Source organism: Panulirus ornatus, chromosome 52 (assembly GCF_036320965.1).
Source record: "Panulirus ornatus isolate Po-2019 chromosome 52, ASM3632096v1, whole genome shotgun sequence".
NCBI lineage: Eukaryota > Metazoa > Arthropoda > Malacostraca > Decapoda > Palinuridae > Panulirus > Panulirus ornatus.
This window is the reverse complement of record NC_092275.1, coordinates 6,720,999-6,739,127: the sequence shown is the minus strand read 5'-3', so window position 1 is coordinate 6,739,127 and position 18,129 is coordinate 6,720,999. Positions and strand designations below refer to the sequence as shown.

General features: G+C 38.7%; 1 protein-coding gene across 1 annotated transcript in view; it reads left to right on the top strand.

Annotated features, from left to right (window-relative positions):
- The window catches only part of LOC139765027 (ankyrin repeat domain-containing protein 13D), a 128,382-nt gene extending 111,265 nt beyond the window's left edge, over positions 1-17,117 (top strand). The window contains exons 15-16 of the mRNA XM_071692103.1: positions 2,821-2,901; positions 8,525-17,117. Coding sequence (XP_071548204.1) covers positions 2,821-2,901; positions 8,525-8,798 — 355 coding nt within the window. The 3' untranslated portion in view covers positions 8,799-17,117. The remainder of the gene's footprint in view (positions 1-2,820; positions 2,902-8,524) is intronic.
- Positions 17,118-18,129: the final 1,012 nt, after the last annotated feature.

Below are 18,129 nucleotides of genomic sequence, written 5' to 3'. Positions count from 1 at the left end.
GGTGAAGATTTGTAGAGGTTTTCAAAAAAAAAATAGAGAATGTTGGGGAGAAGAGAGTGATGAGAGTAAATGAGTTTGGAAAGGAGACTTGTGTGAGGAAGTACCAAGAGAGATTGTGCAGAATGGCAAAAGGTGAGAGCAAATGACGTGAGGGGAGTGGGTGAGGAATGGAATGTATTTAGGGAAGCAGTGTTGGCATTTGCAAAAGATGCATATGGCATAAGAAAGGTAGGAGGTAGTGCAGATTAGGAAGGGTAGTTATTTTTGGGATGAAATAAGATTGTTAGTGAAAGAGAAAAGAGAGGCGTTTGGATGATACTTTCAAGGAAGGAGTGCAGATGGCTGAGAGATGTATAAAAGAAAGCAGCAGTAGGTGCAAGGAAGGTGCAAGGGTTGAAAAAGAGGGCAAATGAGAGTCAGGGTGAGAGAGTATCATTAAACCTTAGGGAGAATAAAAAGATGTTTTGGAAGGAGGTGAATGATGCACATAAGACAAGAGAACAAATGGGAACTGGTGAAGGGGCATGTGGGGAAGTAATAATGGGTAGTGATGAAGTGAGGAGATGGAGTGAATGTTTTGAAGGTTTGTTGAACATGCTTAATGATAGAATGGCAAATGTAGGGTGTTTTAGTTAGGGTGGTGTGTGAAGTGAGAGGGTCAATGAGAATGGGTTGGTTCAGAGAGAAGAGGTAAAGAAAGCTTTGCAGAAGATGAAATCTGGCAAGGCAGCGGGTTTGGATGGTATTGCAGTAGAATTTACAAAAATGGAGGTGACTGTATTGTTCATTGGTTGGTAAGGATATTCAGTGTATGTATGGACCATGGTAAAATCCCTGAGGATTGGTGGAATGCATGCATAGTGCCATTGTACAAAGGCAAAGGGGATAAAGATGAATGTTCAAACTACAGAGGCATAAGTTCGTTGAGTATTCCTGGGAAATTATATGGGAGGATATTGATTGAGAGGGAGAAGGCATGTACAGAGCATCAGACTGGGGAAGAGCAGTGTAGTTTCAGAAGTGGTAGAGGATGTGTGGATCAGGTGTTTGCCTTGAAGAATGTGTATGAGAAATACTTAGAAAAACAGATGGATTTGTGTGTAGCATTTATGGATCTGGAGAAGGCATATGAAAGGGTTGATTAGAGATGCTTTGTGAAGGTCTTAAGAGTATATATTGTGGGAGGTAAGTTGCTAGAAGCAGTGAAAAGTCTTTTACCAAGGATGCAAGGCATGTGTACGAGTAGGAAGAGAGGAGAGTGATTGGTTCTCAGTGAAGGTTGGTCTATGGCAGGGATGTGTGATGTCCACATGGTTGTTTAATTTGTATATGGATGGGTGGTTAGGGAAGTAAATGCAAGAGTTTTGGAGATAGGGACAAGTATGCATTCCGTTGGGATGAAAGGGCTTGGGATGTAAGTCAATTGCTGTCCGTCGATGATACAGCTATGGTGGCTGATTTGGGTGAAAATCTGCAAAAGTTGGTGACTGCATTTGGAAAAGTGTGTGAAAGGAAAGAGTTGAGAGTAAATGTGAATAAGAGCAAAGTTATTAGGTTCAGTAGAATTGAGGGACAAGTTAATTGGGATGTAAGTATACATGAAATGTATGGTATGTATGTGTGCATGTGTTGGGCATGTAGTGTATAATGTGTATGTGGGGGGGGTTGTCCCCATTCTTTCATCTTTTTTCTTGCGCTCCTCGCAATTGGGAGACAATGACAAAGTATGATAAAAAGATAAAGATGGTTGCCTGTTGCGTATGAAGGGGCCGGGAAAGGAGTCTTTTTTTTGCTGATGACATGGACGGTGTCAGATGTGATTGAGAAACTACAGAAGTTGGAAAAAATTTGGGAGATATGTGGGGGCGTGAATTAAAGCATAGCTATAGTTTAATGAGGCAGAGATTGGGTTAGCTGGGTTGTCAGTTTGAAGGGAGAAAATTTGGAGGATTAAAGAGTTTTGGGTACCTGGGGGGGACATGACAGTGAATGGAACGTGGAAAAGGAAATAAGTCAGGGAGTAGGTGAAAGATCCAAAAGCATTGAGGAATGGCAGAAAGAGAGAAAATTTTTCTGGGATGGTGAAAAGGTGTATTTGAAGGAAGTAGCCCCATCGATTTTTTTTATGGTCAAGGAAAGGGAAAAAATGTATGTTCATTGGGGGGTGGGGGGTTTTGGAAATAAAATTTTTGAGGACGTATTTTGGGGGGTGGTTTTGATTGAGTAAAAAAAGTGTAAGAGAAAGGCATGGTAATAAGAGTGGGGTTGATAGAACTGAAGAGGATGTTTGAAAGGGTTTGGGGACATTTGGAAAGAATGATTTAGGAGGGTTGCAGAAGGATATACGTGTCAAAAGTGGAGACAAGAAATTGGAGACTAAACTGGAGGTGGAAGAATGAAATGAAAATGATTTTGGGTGAGATTTTGGGTGATTGGGGCCTGAATATGCAGGAGGGTGAAATGTGCACAGGTTAAGAATGAACTGGAACGATGTAGTTTTCCAGGGGTCAGTGTTCTGTTAGTGGACTGAACCTGGGCATGTGAAATGGCTAGGGAACCATGGAAAGATCTCTGGCTTGGTTATGGATAGGGGTTCTGTTTTTGGTCCATTGCACATGACATCTAGAGAACTGATGTGAGCAAATGCAACCATTCTTTGTCTGTACCTTGTGCTACCTCACTACTGTGGGAAATGGCAAAAAGGTATGAAAATATATAGATGGCATTGAGCTTATATAATTTTCTAAAAAGAGACATCCTTTTCAGCTATAAACTTTTCATACATCTTTTTGGTCGTTAATTTCATCTTATATTTTGTAGGTCTAATTCCAAGCCTGGGTCCCGTCCCAACACCCCAGCTCATCTCTCATTACAGGCATCTGAGGATGCTCAGCTACAGAGGTAAGAATGCTTTGTAATCAAATGTAGTTTATGTACAGATTGCTCAATCAACATTCAGTTAAGTGCCAACTGCTGCTCCTCCCCATCTTACTCAGCTTTTAGAAGCTCACCATCCTTATGGTGGTGCATTTCAGGGTCATAGCTGGCCAACTGCCCTCAGAGGATTTCGCCACACATGGTTGATTCCTGTCTTTATGCTCAGCAGCTTTGATACACGTGACTGGGTTTTAGTGACGGATGATTTAAATGTGAAGGTGAGTAATGTGGCGGTTGAGGGTATGATTGGTGTACATGGGGTATTCAGTGTTGTAAATGGAAATGGAGAAGAGCTTGTGGATTTCTGTCCTGAAAAAAGACTGGTGATTGGAAATACCTGGTTTAAAAAGAGAGATATACATAAGTGTATGTATGTGAGTAGGAGAGATGGTCAGCAGGCATTATTGGAGTACGTGTTAATTGATAGGCATGTAGGAGAGACTCTTGGATGTTAAAGTGCTGAGAGGAGCAGCTGGAGGGATGTATGATCACTGTCTTGTGGAGGCAAAGGTGAAGATTTGTAGAGGTTTTCAAAAAAAAAATAGAGAATGTTGGGGAGAAGAGAGTGATGAGAGTAAATGAGTTTGGAAAGGAGACTTGTGTGAGGAAGTACCAAGAGAGATTGTGCAGAATGGCAAAAGGTGAGAGCAAATGACGTGAGGGGAGTGGGTGAGGAATGGAATGTATTTAGGGAAGCAGTGTTGGCATTTGCAAAAGATGCATATGGCATAAGAAAGGTAGGAGGTAGTGCAGATTAGGAAGGGTAGTTATTTTTGGGATGAAATAAGATTGTTAGTGAAAGAGAAAAGAGAGGCGTTTGGATGATACTTTCAAGGAAGGAGTGCAGATGGCTGAGAGATGTATAAAAGAAAGCAGCAGTAGGTGCAAGGAAGGTGCAAGGGTTGAAAAAGAGGGCAAATGAGAGTCAGGGTGAGAGAGTATCATTAAACCTTAGGGAGAATAAAAAGATGTTTTGGAAGGAGGTGAATGATGCACATAAGACAAGAGAACAAATGGGAACTGGTGAAGGGGCATGTGGGGAAGTAATAATGGGTAGTGATGAAGTGAGGAGATGGAGTGAATGTTTTGAAGGTTTGTTGAACATGCTTAATGATAGAATGGCAAATGTAGGGTGTTTTAGTTAGGGTGGTGTGTGAAGTGAGAGGGTCAATGAGAATGGGTTGGTCAGAGAGAAGAGGTAAAGAAAGCTTTGCAGAAGATGAAATCTGGCAAGGCAGCGGGTTTGGATGGTATTGCAGTAGAATTTACAAAAATGGAGGTGACTGTATTGTTCATTGGTTGGTAAGGATATTCAGTGTATGTATGGACCATGGTAAAATCCCTGAGGATTGGTGGAATGCATGCATAGTGCCATTGTACAAAGGCAAAGGGGATAAAGATGAATGTTCAAACTACAGAGGCATAAGTTCGTTGAGTATTCCTGGGAAATTATATGGGAGGATATTGATTGAGAGGGAGAAGGCATGTACAGAGCATCAGACTGGGGAAGAGCAGTGTAGTTTCAGAAGTGGTAGAGGATGTGTGGATCAGGTGTTTGCCTTGAAGAATGTGTATGAGAAATACTTAGAAAAACAGATGGATTTGTGTGTAGCATTTATGGATCTGGAGAAGGCATATGAAAGGGTTGATTAGAGATGCTTTGTGAAGGTCTTAAGAGTATATATTGTGGGAGGTAAGTTGCTAGAAGCAGTGAAAAGTCTTTTACCAAGGATGCAAGGCATGTGTACGAGTAGGAAGAGAGGAGAGTGATTGGTTCTCAGTGAAGGTTGGTCTATGGCAGGGATGTGTGATGTCCACATGGTTGTTTAATTTGTATATGGATGGGTGGTTAGGGAAGTAAATGCAAGAGTTTTGGAGATAGGGACAAGTATGCATTCCGTTGGGATGAAAGGGCTTGGGATGTAAGTCAATTGCTGTCCGTCGATGATACAGCTATGGTGGCTGATTTGGGTGAAAATCTGCAAAAGTTGGTGACTGCATTTGGAAAAGTGTGTGAAAGGAAAGAGTTGAGAGTAAATGTGAATAAGAGCAAAGTTATTAGGTTCAGTAGAATTGAGGGACAAGTTAATTGGGATGTAAGTTTGAAATAGAGAAAAATTGGAGGAAGTGAAGTGTTTTAGATATCTAGGAGTGGACTTTGCGACAAATGAAACCATGGAAATGAAAGTGAGTCACAGAGTGGGGAGGGGACAAAGATTCTGGGAGCAATAAAGACTGTGTGGAAGGAAAGAACATTATCTTGGAGGGAATATCCTCACTTGGCCCCTTTCCCTGTTCCTTTTTTGGAAAAGTAGAAAATAGGAAGAGCAGTGTGGTTTCAGAAGTGGTAGAGGATGTGTGGATCAGGTGTTTGCTTTGAAGAATGTATGTGAGAACTACTTAGAAAAACGGATTGATTTTTTGTATGTAGCATTTATGGATCTGGAGAAGGCATATGATAGGGTTGATAGAGATGCTTTGTGGAAGGTTTTAAGATTATACAGTGTGGGAGATAAGTTGCGAGAAGCAGTGAAAAGTTTTTACCAAGGATGTAAGGCATGTGTATGAGTTGGAAGAAAGGAAAGTGATTGGTTCCCAGGTCCCCATGGTTGTTTAATTTGTTTATGGAAGGGGTGGTTAGGGAGGTAAATGCAAGAATTTTGGAGAGGGGGTGAGTATTCAGTTTGTTGTAGATGAGAGGGTGTGGGAAGTGAGTCATTTGTTGTTTGCCGATGATACAGTTCTAGTGGCAGATTCATGTGAGAAACTGCAGAGGTTGGTGACTGAGTTTGGAAAAGTGTGTAAAAGGAGAAGTGAGTCACAGGGTAGGGGAGGGGGCGAAGGTCCTGGGAGCGATGAAGGATGTGTTGAATGAGAGAATGTTATCTCAGAAAGCAAAAATGGTATGTTTGAAGGAATAGTATTTCCAGCAATTTTATATGGTTGTGAGGCATGGGCTATAGATAGGGTTGTTCAGAGGAGGGTGTTTTGGAAATGAAATGATTGAAATGTGTGGTTGAGAGAGCAGAAGAGGGTATGTTGAAATGGTTTGGACATATGGAGAGAATGAGTGAAGAAGTGAAGAAAGATTGACAAAGACGATGTAGTGTCAGAGGTGAGGGGGAACAAGAGAAGCAGGAGACCAAATTGGAGGTAGGAGGTTGGAGTGAAAAGGATTTTGAGTGATCGGGGCCTGAACATACAGGAGGGTGAGAGGCTTGCAAGGAATAGATTGAATTGGAACAGTGGTATACTGGGGTCAATGTGCTGTCACTGGACTGAAGCAGGGCATGTGAAGCATCTGGGGTAAACCATGAAAAGGTCTGTGGGGCCTGGATGTGGAAAGGGAGCTGTGGTTTTGGTGCATTACACATGACAGCTAGAGACTGAGTGTAAACGAATGTATCCTTTATTTGTCTGTTTTCCTGGCACTACCTCACTAAAGTAGGGGATAGTGATGCTATTTCCTGTGTGGCAGGGTAGTGACAGGAATGGATGTAGGCAAGCAAGTATGAATATGTACATATGTATATATATGTATATGTCTGTGTATTTTTATGTATATGTATGTATGTGTTGATATGTATGTGTATGTATATGTGCGAGTATGGGCATTTATGTATACATATATATATGTGTGTGTATATGAGTGGGTGGGCCATTCTTCATCTGTTTCCTGGTGCTACCTCGTTGATGCAGGAAACAGCGATTGAGTATAATGATAATGATAATATAATAATAATAATAATGATAATAATAATTGCAGTGGAATTTATTAAAAAAGGGGGTGACTGTATTGTTGACTGGTTGGTAAGGTTATTTAATGTATGTATGACTCATGGTGAGGTGCCTGAGGATTGGCGGAATGCGTGCATAGTACCATTGTACAAAGGCAAAGGGGATAAGAGTGAGTGCTCAAATTACAGAGGTATAAGTTTGTTGAGTATTCCTGGTAAATTATATGGGAGGTATTGATTGAGAGGGTGAAGGCATGTACAGAGCAGCAGATTGGGGAAGAGCAGTGTGGTTTCAGAAGTGGTAGAGGATGTGTGGATCAGGTGTTTGCTTTGAAGAATGTATGTGAGAAATACTTAGAAAAGCAAATGGATTTGTATGTAGCATTTATGGATCTGGAGAAGGCATATGATAGAGTTGATAGAGATGCTCTGTGGAAGGTATTAAGAATATATGGTGTGGGAGGAAAGTTGTTAGAAGCAGTGAAAAGTTTTTATCAAGGATGTAAGGCATGTGTACGTGTAGGAAGAGAGGAAAGTGATTGGTTCTCAGTGAATGTAGGTTTGCGGCAGGGGTGTGTGATGTCTCCATGGTTGTTTAATTTGTTTATGGATGGGTTTGTTAGGGAGGTGAATGCAAGAGTTTTGGAAAGAGGGGCAAGTATGAAGTCTGTTGGGGATGAGAGAGCTTGGGAAGTGAGTCAGTTGTTGTTCGCTGATGATACAGCGCTGGTGGCTGATTCATGTGAGAAACTGCAGAAGCTGGTGACTGAGTTTGGTAAAGTGTGTGGAAGAAGAAAGTTAAGAGTAAATGTGAATAAGAGCAAGGTTATTAGGTACAGTAGGGTTGAGGGTCAAGTCAATTGGGAGGTGAGTTTGAATGGAGAAAAACTGGAGGAAGTGAAGTGTTTTAGATATCTGGGAGTGGATCTGGCAGCGGATGGAACCATGGAAGCGGAAGTGGATCATAGGGTGGGGAGGGGGCGAAAATTCTGGGGGCCCTGAAGAATGTGTGGAAGTCGAGAACATTATCTCGGAAAGCAAAAATGGGTATGTTTGAAGGAATAGTGGTTCCAACAATGTTGTATGGTTGCGAGGCGTGGGCTATGGATAGAGTTGTGCGCAGGAGGATGGATGTGCTGGGAATGAGATGTTTGAGGACAATGTGTGGTGTGAGGTGGTTTGATCGAGTGAGTAACGTAAGGGTAAGAGAGATGTGTGGAAATAAAAAGAGCGTGGTTGAGAGAGCAGAAGAGGGTGTTTTGAAGTGGTTTGGGCACATGGAGAGGATGAGTGAGGAAAGATTGACCAAGAGGATATATGTGTCGGAGGTGGAGGGAGCAAGGAGAAGAGGGAGACCAAATTGGAGGTGGAAAGATGGAGTGAAAAAGATTTTGTGTGATCAGGGCCTGAACATGCAGGAGGGTGAAAGGAGGGCAAGGAATAGAGTGAATTGGAGCGATGTGGTATACCGGGGTTGACGTGCTGTCAGTGGATTGAATCAAGGCATGTGAAGCGTCTGGGGTAAACCATGGAAAGCTGTGTAGGTATGTATATTTGCGTGTGTGGACGTATGTATATACATGTGTATGGGGGGGGGTTGGGCCATTTCTTTCGTCTGTTTCCTTGCGCTACCTCGCAAACGCGGGAGACAGCGACAAAGTATAAAAAAAAAAAAAAAATTATAATAATAATAATAATGATAATAATAATAATAATGATAATGATAATGATAATAATGATATGTATGTCAAATGCTGTTGGCAAACATTGCATTGCCATATTTTGATTGTTGGAAAAACGAACTTGTTATAGGTAGAGAAACATTTCTGAAAGCAGTTTCATATTTTCAGGGCCATAGAAGAATCCCTTGCTCTCAGCATAGGGGCAAACATCCAACATGCCCTGCCTCCAGGCGTGAAAGAGCATGGTTTTGATACTGAACCTGAAGGGGATATAGCCATCCCTGGAGGGTTAGCTGTGACCCCAGGAGGCAGCATTCTGGACTCTGAGATGGCTATGGCACTCTCATTGTCACAGCGACACCAAGAGGAGGAGGAAGCACGCAGAAGGCAGGAAGAAGAGACACTCAAACGTATACTTGAGTTGTCTCTCACTGAAAAATAATATTAGCTGTGCTTTAGAACAAGATGAAAAAATTATACTGCCATTGTACATATAAGAAAATTTAGAACACAGTTCTTGCAATGCAGTTCCAGCATAATGGATATGGAGAGGCTTTGCTGATTTAGTTGTCTCTAGAATAGATATGCCTGTTTGATTTATTCTGAATAGAAAAAATAAGACTTGCTGTAACATACCTGTGGATGGAACATACAGAGTCTTGAATTTATTGAATGTATATTGAATATGCTGATGTGATACCACAGATAGCACAACTAAGCTTATACATTCTTGAGAGACACATGATATGTGATGTTCCAGATTTTGTTAGGTGTATGTGTAAAAGAAATGCTGATGCCATGGATTTGCATGGTTTGGACTTGTTCGTGATTTGAGAATATCAAGTGATACTTGGTGGAATCTAGCATCCACTGTGAATAGATATTACTAGCTTTTGTGCCTCTTCCTCATCCCTTTGTATATCAGGGCTATTCACAGAAAACTGATTTAAAAATTGTTTGATGATTTTCTGCCTGTATTGATGCTTTCTGTAAACACAATACTTGTCATAGCAAAATTGTAGTTTCAAGCATATTTGTACCTCCACAGAACTTGTTGTACTTGGATTATTAGACACAAATTATCTCCATCCTTGAAGTGGATAGCTTGAGATTAGGGTGCTCTTCATTTGATATTTGCTCAGCAAATTATCTTAGCTTAGTATTCAACACTGAATTTAACATTTTGTTCTGCATATATGGGGAAATGAAACATTTCAGACTGCCTAATGGTACTTAAGTGTAAGTAAGAGATATATATTATAGCCAGTATATTCAAGTCTTTCAGTATAATGAACTTGAAATATCGAACAATATGACTTGTATTTTCCCAGGAAATCTATCATGGATTACTTTGAATGAAACATGTACCATCGACAGACTGTTATGAATCTGAGCATGTTCTGTGAGTGTGACCCTTCAGCTTGAGGCTTATGTATGGTATGAATTGAGCATGTGTTAGACTCTGAAATCACTGCCTGTAAGGAAAGTCATTATAATTAAAGAAAAACCTTTGTCTTCTTATAGCACTTAATCATCTAATGTAACAGTTTAGCATCAGTTGATTAGTTGGTATGATGATATACCATAAAAGGCAGTATATTCAGAATCTGACCATGAATATCCTAAAAATTTTGTACATTCTAGGTGATGTTAGTCAGGTATGTACTTAGGTCAGTACAAATTATTCACCCTAGAAAATGGGTGAGTTTGCAATCTTGATCATAGCAAATGGTTTAGCAAGTTCATTTTGAGATATGATTTAGTGGCCTTCATTTTCTGCAGTGATTTATTGCATAGACTACTTAAAAATGAACTAGAGATGACAGAGAGCACTTGACCTGTTGCTGATCTGTGTTTCATATTGAGTAATTATTTTTACTGTAGGAAGTAAGGGAATATTTTACATCCATATCAGAATTTTTTGTCTATTTCTGTGCTGGAAGTATATGCTTTATTTAGTACAAGTATTGAAAGTAGACTACATCTTGATTAAAACTCTTGCCAATCTGTTTGAATTGATATATACATGCAATCATAAGCGCTATTGAAATGTTAGGAAAAATACACTGATCCTATTTGTTTTTATATCTGATTATGCCCTACTAATCATTTAAGCTGTTCATAAAAGTATTCTGAAATCCTAACACCAAGTTCTTTATGATTTTGAATTTTAGAGCATTTTCAAGAGGTAATTACCTTTCAATGTAGATATCCATGTCGCCATGGATATTGTTCAAAATGCATGCATTTTACCGGATTATTTGTACTTACAGATGATGCAGAATGTTGGTGTTAGGAATATTGTTTACCAAAACATTCTTCTTTTTTGCTTTTTGTCTGGAAAAACACTTAATGCTGTAGCCTAAAACATGATTAGTTACTTTCTTATATTTTCATGTTTGTTGTATTTTAAAGGATCCCACTCTCCAAGACGTTTGTATTAGTGTGCATTTTTTATGAAATGAACAAATTGTATGGAAGTATGATACACAGTGTTGAAGTGCAGGAAAAACAAATTTATGGGAATGGCTGAGGAGACAAAAAAATGTTAAACATGCAGATCTTTTCAGAGTGGCTGATAATGATTATAATGTATCTTGTTCTTTTACTGAGGAACCTATGTGGGTGAGATAGCATCAGTGGAAAGCAGTGATTAATGATGCCCATGTTGTAATGACATCCACTAGTAGTTGAGAGTTTTTCTGTGAATCCTTGATTTTAAAGGATAAGATATAGTACATGCTTAATGAACATCCACATATTTTTGTGGGCTTTAATTGTTCTAAGGCAAGTAATGTTAGTAGTAGTACAGTGGGAATGATAATATGAAGAGTTTGCTGTCATGTGTGAGTTTTGTTTTCTCTTGTGTGGAAATGAAGATATTGTAGGTATATGTTTTAAGGAAGTTTAGTAGAACTTAGACTTGTTAGACCTTTCCTTATAGGAAATATTCAGGAAGATAAAAATCTCAAGTGATCCCAATTAAACATTTAGTTCTAAAATTTTTACTGTACTTTTCATTTCATTTATGATGATAATGATATGTAAGTACAGTAAGTGGTGTTTATGGATTTTTTTTTACTGAATACCCTAAAAGTGAATTAAGTTGATATGATATTGCATGTCTGTTAAGCCTCCTGTTTTGAAGTAGGGGCGAAGGGTGAGTATTGATTTAACATTTTATTATCATCTTCATTGGTATTTTGCTGCAAAACATATCAGCATGTTTGTCTGCTGTGTATAGAGTAGATAAAGATTAGATTTATATTATGCTATCAGTTTGGAATAGATTGTGTCTCCAGTACTACTACAGGTAGTCCATCCTCTTGATTTTTCTGTTTACATTTTTGCAGGCGTAATATATGATTTTAATAGCCATTTGATACCAGTCCTCCAGACATAGATACTAGTTGCCCTTGAATGAGAACTAAATCTGGTTGAGCAAATGGTCATAATACAGTACTTGATGTGTAGAACGCTCTTACTTAGAAACTATTGATATTCTGTTATTTTGCCACAGTTATAATCTAATTGCTTCACATGCAGTACAAATAAGATTCTCATTAGTGTTGATTCTACAGAATAATTAAATCCAGTTCTACACTTTTATTTTTCAGTTCAGGATTACTTATTTCTACTTCTTAACAGGAAGTTACTTATTTTTTAGGAGTTCCTGCATTCACATTTTCCTTTGTTAATCTTCATTTTTAACCAGTACATTTTTATTATTGTTCCCTGTAACTAGTCATTAACACAGACTTAAAGAAGTACTTGGTTGCGCTCTGGCATCAGATGAGTAGTACAAACAGGATTGTTGTGAGCACCTATTCCATGAAACAACTGAATTCTGTCAGTTGTTTTATTTTTCAATTAAGGATTACTTACTTCTTACATTCACACTAGAGGCTACATATTTTGAGGGCCTCTTGCATGCTCATTAACTTATGTTAATCCTGTTTATAAACCACATGTATTTAAATTCAAACATTTCATTCTAATACTCAGTGAATTGTTATTTATACAGACTTAAGAAATGCCTGGATGCACCCTGGCAACAGGAGAGTTAAATTTGGGTATTGTAATGCTTGAAAGGCTTTACAAATATGCATGCATGTTTCCAAAAATGTTGTTAGAGGAAAAAATTATCTTTGACAAGGGAGACTTATCCCTACAATTTCAGAGAATTAAGTCCCATCATCCTGGGGGTGTGATAATGCTCAAAGTGGTCCTCCTATGATAGAGGCTTGTTCAGCCTTTCAGCTAATTTCAGGTCTTAATCTGTATTTCCTCAGGGTATGGTAGGGGTAAATTGACTGTGGTCATATTGTATCCTCTGAAGGGCTATATTTAACTGGACTCATTTGAGATAATTGTTGGAGGAAGCAAACAGTGTATTGTGTAGGTTGGTTTGTTATGAAAAGTGTTACTGGTTCCTTTGAAGTTCATAGGCATGTATCAGAGATTATAATCTTTTTTATAGTTGTTTCCTGCAGACAGTTGTTGTTAACACTGTTGGTGAATTATTAGCATACTGAAGGGTAAACAGATATACAAGTGCTTGGAAAAGTGATCTAGTAAAGTTGGAGTATGCAGTTGAGGAGAAGGCTTGTGAGGGTGGTAAGCATTGCTAGAGGGTTAAAAACATTTGAAGTTCACAATGAGTTTGATAAGGAAGATTTGATAAAATTCAGGGAGTATCAACCAACCTGACTTTGGGATGTTGAGGTTAAGCCTAAGACTATCTTTCATCTCATATCAGGATTGCTACACAGCTAATGATCTTTGATATTTATTCAGCAGGATTGCTTGTCAATCTTTTTCATTAAAACTAAGCTACAGGGCAATATTTTATATTTTTTTGTACATTATCCTAATACTTAGCCTTTTTTTAACATTCATCTTTAAAATTCCTTTCGTACTCACATCTTTTCTGCCCTCCTTATTTCATGTGAGGCCTAACCTGTTTGAGGACTTCTGTCAGTGACTGAATCCATAGAAGAAAATATGCCCATTGGATATGGACAAACAGAAAAAGTACAGTGGGAGAGATTGAAGAATGTAGTGTATTTTGGAGGTGAGTTGGAATAATTTTAGTGAGAAACCAAAGGTAAGAGGTCATTAGAATAGAAGTAGGTTGTAGGGAAAAAACTGTAATGGTGAAGAGTTTGAACAGTAGATTTATCATGTTTGATAAGTTTGAGCAAGATTTTTTCCAACAAGCCATGAACAAAATATGCCCCAATTACGGCCATCTGGGGTGAAAGGAAAAAAGAAGAAAAAGAACGAAGAAATTGATTCAAGTACCTCAGGTGTTTGTAGACCAAGCTGTTGAATTAAAGTGAAAAGTTTTAGGAAAATGGAATATAAAAGAAGGGAGTTCCATAGCTTCACTGTTCAAGGGAAGAAGGAGGTTTTATGATGGTCAATCCTTTTGTGGCAAGTCTTCAAACAGAAACAATAGTAAGCAGTAGCTAACTGTGAGTTTTTGGGTCAAGGCCTTGAAAGAGGAATACATGCAAACAGGTCATAAGAGCATTGGCCAAGATAAAGTCTGTGAAATAGGGAGAGGGCAGCACCATTATGGCAAACAGAGGGATGTTTAGGGAAAGGTGATGCATTAAAAGTTAGAGACAGCAGGCCTTTGATTCCAATTTTGCTTGTAAATAGGTGAAAGAAGAGCCACCTCAAATATATGAGCAGTGCTGATATTCCATACGATCTTTATCACCCTGCTGAGTCATGCAAAAATGGTACTTCTGTAACAGGTCAATGGATGAGGGAAATTACAGTAAAGTCTCAGTATTTAGCAGTGTTTGGGACCAAGCTTATTGCAATGTAATGAGTTTCGTGAAATAGTGAATGTGGTTTACTCAGTCCCCCTTCACCAGCCATTGCAGACTTATGTAAATCATTATTATCATTCTCATAATAGCCACCACTACAATTCTGATATTGTTTCATATTTGATATAGCTTGTTCTTAGCATCATATTACTAATATGTACACTTTCTCACTAAAACATTTGAATGACATTCAAAGATTCGTGAGGCACTTCATTATAGGCATACCAAAGGTTTACCCTTTTCAAATCCACCCACTATAGTATATCAAGCTGTTGTTGTAATGTTTACCATATTTCATATTTATCTTTACAAGGTTCCAGGGAGGTTGAAGTTGAATGCATTGGTGGCAGTACAATTTTAACAAGAAAAGAGAATATAACCACTGGTGACAACAGTGTTTTAAAGTTTATGTACTTTAGCAAGCTGAAGTGATGGGATCAGGCAAGAACTTGCCCTTGAAGGTTCAGGCTTGGGTTTCTGAGTGTGCAATGTTGTAACAAAATGAAAAGAAAGAATATGTAGGTACTTTGCTTGCTGTGAGAAATCTGGATGTTCTGACTTTGAAGTGGGGAGCATGTTTTTAGGAGTTTCATTCTGATTAAGTCTCGGGCAGCAAGAAGGGAAGAGACATCAAACCCCCTAAGGTGGACTTGAGCCCTTGCTAACTGAAGATTTAAAAAAGATTTGCAAACTATTTTAAAGGAAATGAATACAGTGAGAGGGCAAGAATGAAAGATGGGGTGGCACATCTCTTGAAGAGAGAATGGTGGGACTGTATAATAGACTGTAAGAAAAAGTTCAAGATTGTTGTAGGTTACGAAAAAATGAGTAGGTTGTGAAAAGTGTTTGATAGTTGTGTTTATGCACCAGTATATGAAAGAAGAGAAAATAAAAAGTGTACCTTAGATATAATTTAGTGAATGTTTTGGCTGTTTTGATGCAATGGCCTGAATCTCATAGTTAGGAAATTTACATGCAAAGGCAGGTAATGTAGATTGAGGGTATAATTGGGGACAGAGAGCTGCCAGTGTAAGTTAGAATGGGCAAAACCCTATTCAGATTTTTACTTATATAGAGGAATGGTTATCAGAAATCCATGGTTTAAAAATGGGACATACATGTGGGTGTTTGGGGTCAACTTGCATTATTGGATTGTGTGATGATTGATAGGCACACAGAGAGGTTGTTGATTGTGAATGTGAAAAGAAGGGCAGCAGATGAAATTTTTGACCTTTTTTTTGCTGGAGACAAATGCAGACACTTGTGATGTTTTTTAAGAAGAGTACTTACGTACCTACGAATACCTATGATGAGATTTTGTCATGGTGGCAAGGCTAGTACATTGCACTCACCACTTGACTTATATGTTGTAGAACAAAATTTTTTGAACCACCTCTCCTAGCATTCTCGTATTTTCCTTTTTCTTAAGCAACTACTCCCCTGGCATAGACATCTATTCTAGGTTCATCCGGTATTCCTTCAACCATAAGTCTAATCTTTTTATGAATATTTCTCTAGTCATTCTTTTTAAATTTTTTAGAATGCTGGTACTGCATTAGATGATTGTTCCAACTTCCTTGTTGGGTAATTATGTCTTTCTCATATTCCTCTCATATGCCATTTTGATATATTTCCAGGAATTACTCTTGAATTAATGGTTCTGTGTCACCCTTGCTTGGTTCCTTTCAGGTTCAAAACATTTTTCTTTGTTCTCTTTGTTTTTGTCTATGCATATATGTATATCTCCCTACAATGTTGGAGAAGTAAAACTTCAACTCTTTAAATCATTCATGGTAATTCATGTCCTCCATTCTATTTATCTTACTTGCGATATGTTTCTGAATTTTCATTTATCTTGTTTAATTCACTGTGATTTAATAGTGGCCATACAACACACCAATATTCAAGCTTGCTTCTATATATACATTAAACATTATATAAACTTTTTGACATTCCCTGGACTGAACCAGGGCATGTGAAACATCAGGGGTAAACCATGGAAAGGTCTGTAGGGCCTGGATGTGGATAGGGAGCTGTAGTTTCAGTGTGTTACACATGATAGCTCATTTCGTTGTATTACACATGACAGCTTATTTCGGTGTATTACACATGACAGCTCATGTATAGATGTGAGTGGATGTGGCCTTTCTTATTCTGTTTTCTGGCAGTACCTCGCTGATGCAAGGTTGAGGAACAGATTAGTTGTGGTATGAGTGTGAATGGAGAAAAAGTTAGAAGAAGCAGTGTTTTAGATACCTGGGAATGGACATGGCAGTGAATAAAATCATGGAAGCATAAGTAAGTCATAGATAGGGTGGGTGAGAGGACAAACGTTCTGGGAGCACTGAAGACTTTGTGGAAGGAGAGATGTTATATGGGAAGGGAAAATGGGCATTTGAAGTTATAGTAGTCCCAATGATATTATACAGATATGAGGCATGGTGTATAGATTAGAATATGCAGATGAGGGTAGATGTGTCGGAAGTGAAATATTTAAGGGCATTGTATTGTGTGAGGTGGTTTGATCAAGTAAGTATTAAAAGGGTGAGAGTGAGTTGTGAGAATAAAGAGAGTGTCGTTGAGAGAGATGAAGAGGGTGTAATAAAATGATTCATAGATACAGAGAGAATGAGTGAAGAAAGGTTAACAAAGAGGATACATGTGTCAGAAGTTTAGGGTACAAGGAGAACAGGGAAACCATATTGGAAATGGAAGGATAGAATGAAAAAGATATTGAGCATTTGAGGTCTGAATAAGCAGGAGGGTGAAAGGTGTGCAAAACATAGAGTTATATGGAATGATATGGTATGCAGGAATCGATGTGCTGTCAATGGAGATACAGGGCATGTGAAGCAGCAAGGGTAAACCATATAAAGTCTGTGGGGCCTGATTGTGGATAGAGAGCTTCAGTGCATCACACATGACAGTGAAGTGTTTTAGATACCTGAGATTGGACATGTTAGTGAATGGAATCATATGAGTTCAAGTGAATCGTAGAGTTAGTGAAGGGGTGAAGGTTCCTGGAGCATTGAAGAACATGTGAAAGTAGATCATTATCTGGAAGGCAAAAAATGGGTCTGTGTGAAGGTCTTAATGATGTTGGAAACACATGAGGCATGGGTTATAGATAAGGATGTGCAGAGAAGGGTGAAGGTATTTGAAATGAAATGTTTGAGGACAATGTTTGGCTTGATGTAGTAACAGAAGGTTAAGAGAGAGGTGTGGTAATAAGAAGGATAAGGTTTAGAGAGCTGAGGAGGCTGTGTTGAAATGGTTTGGACATTGAGAAAGAGTGAGGAGAGGTTGACATAGAGGATATATGTGTTGGAAGTAGAAGGTAAAAGAAGGGGGGGACAGAATGTATAATCTAGAATATTTCAGGAACCTTGCTAATTCCATGCCCAGATGTCTGCGGATGGTAATCAAGGCAAAAGGAGAGATGACAAAGTACTAAAAAGTGAGTGTGACTTTTTTATTGAGATTTCAGTCACAGACAAAAGTCCACATCAAGCCCAGACCTTAAATGAAATAAAGAGAAGTTAATGAAAGGGGAAAAGAAGAGACAAGGGAAAGTATTTATGAATTTTGGAGGAAGTGAAAAACCTGTCTTATGAAATGTGCCAGTTCATAGTTATTGAGAAAGACATGAGAGGGTAGAGTTCCAAAGCTTCTAGGTGAAGGGAAAGAAATGGGGTCAGTCAGGGCTTTTTGTGGACAGTCTATTCAATCTGTCTATATCTCTGACACCTGTTCCCAGCAGCAGTAGAGTCTCCTTAACTAGTAGAGTCAAGTGTTGCTTCTTACCCTTTAGTGCTTCACCATTAATAGGCTACTAGCAGAGGACAACTCTAATGCTGTGTTTGCACAGGCTCTTGCCTAGTATTCCTACTGACTACTTTTAACTAATGTTCTTACCTAATGTTCCTACAT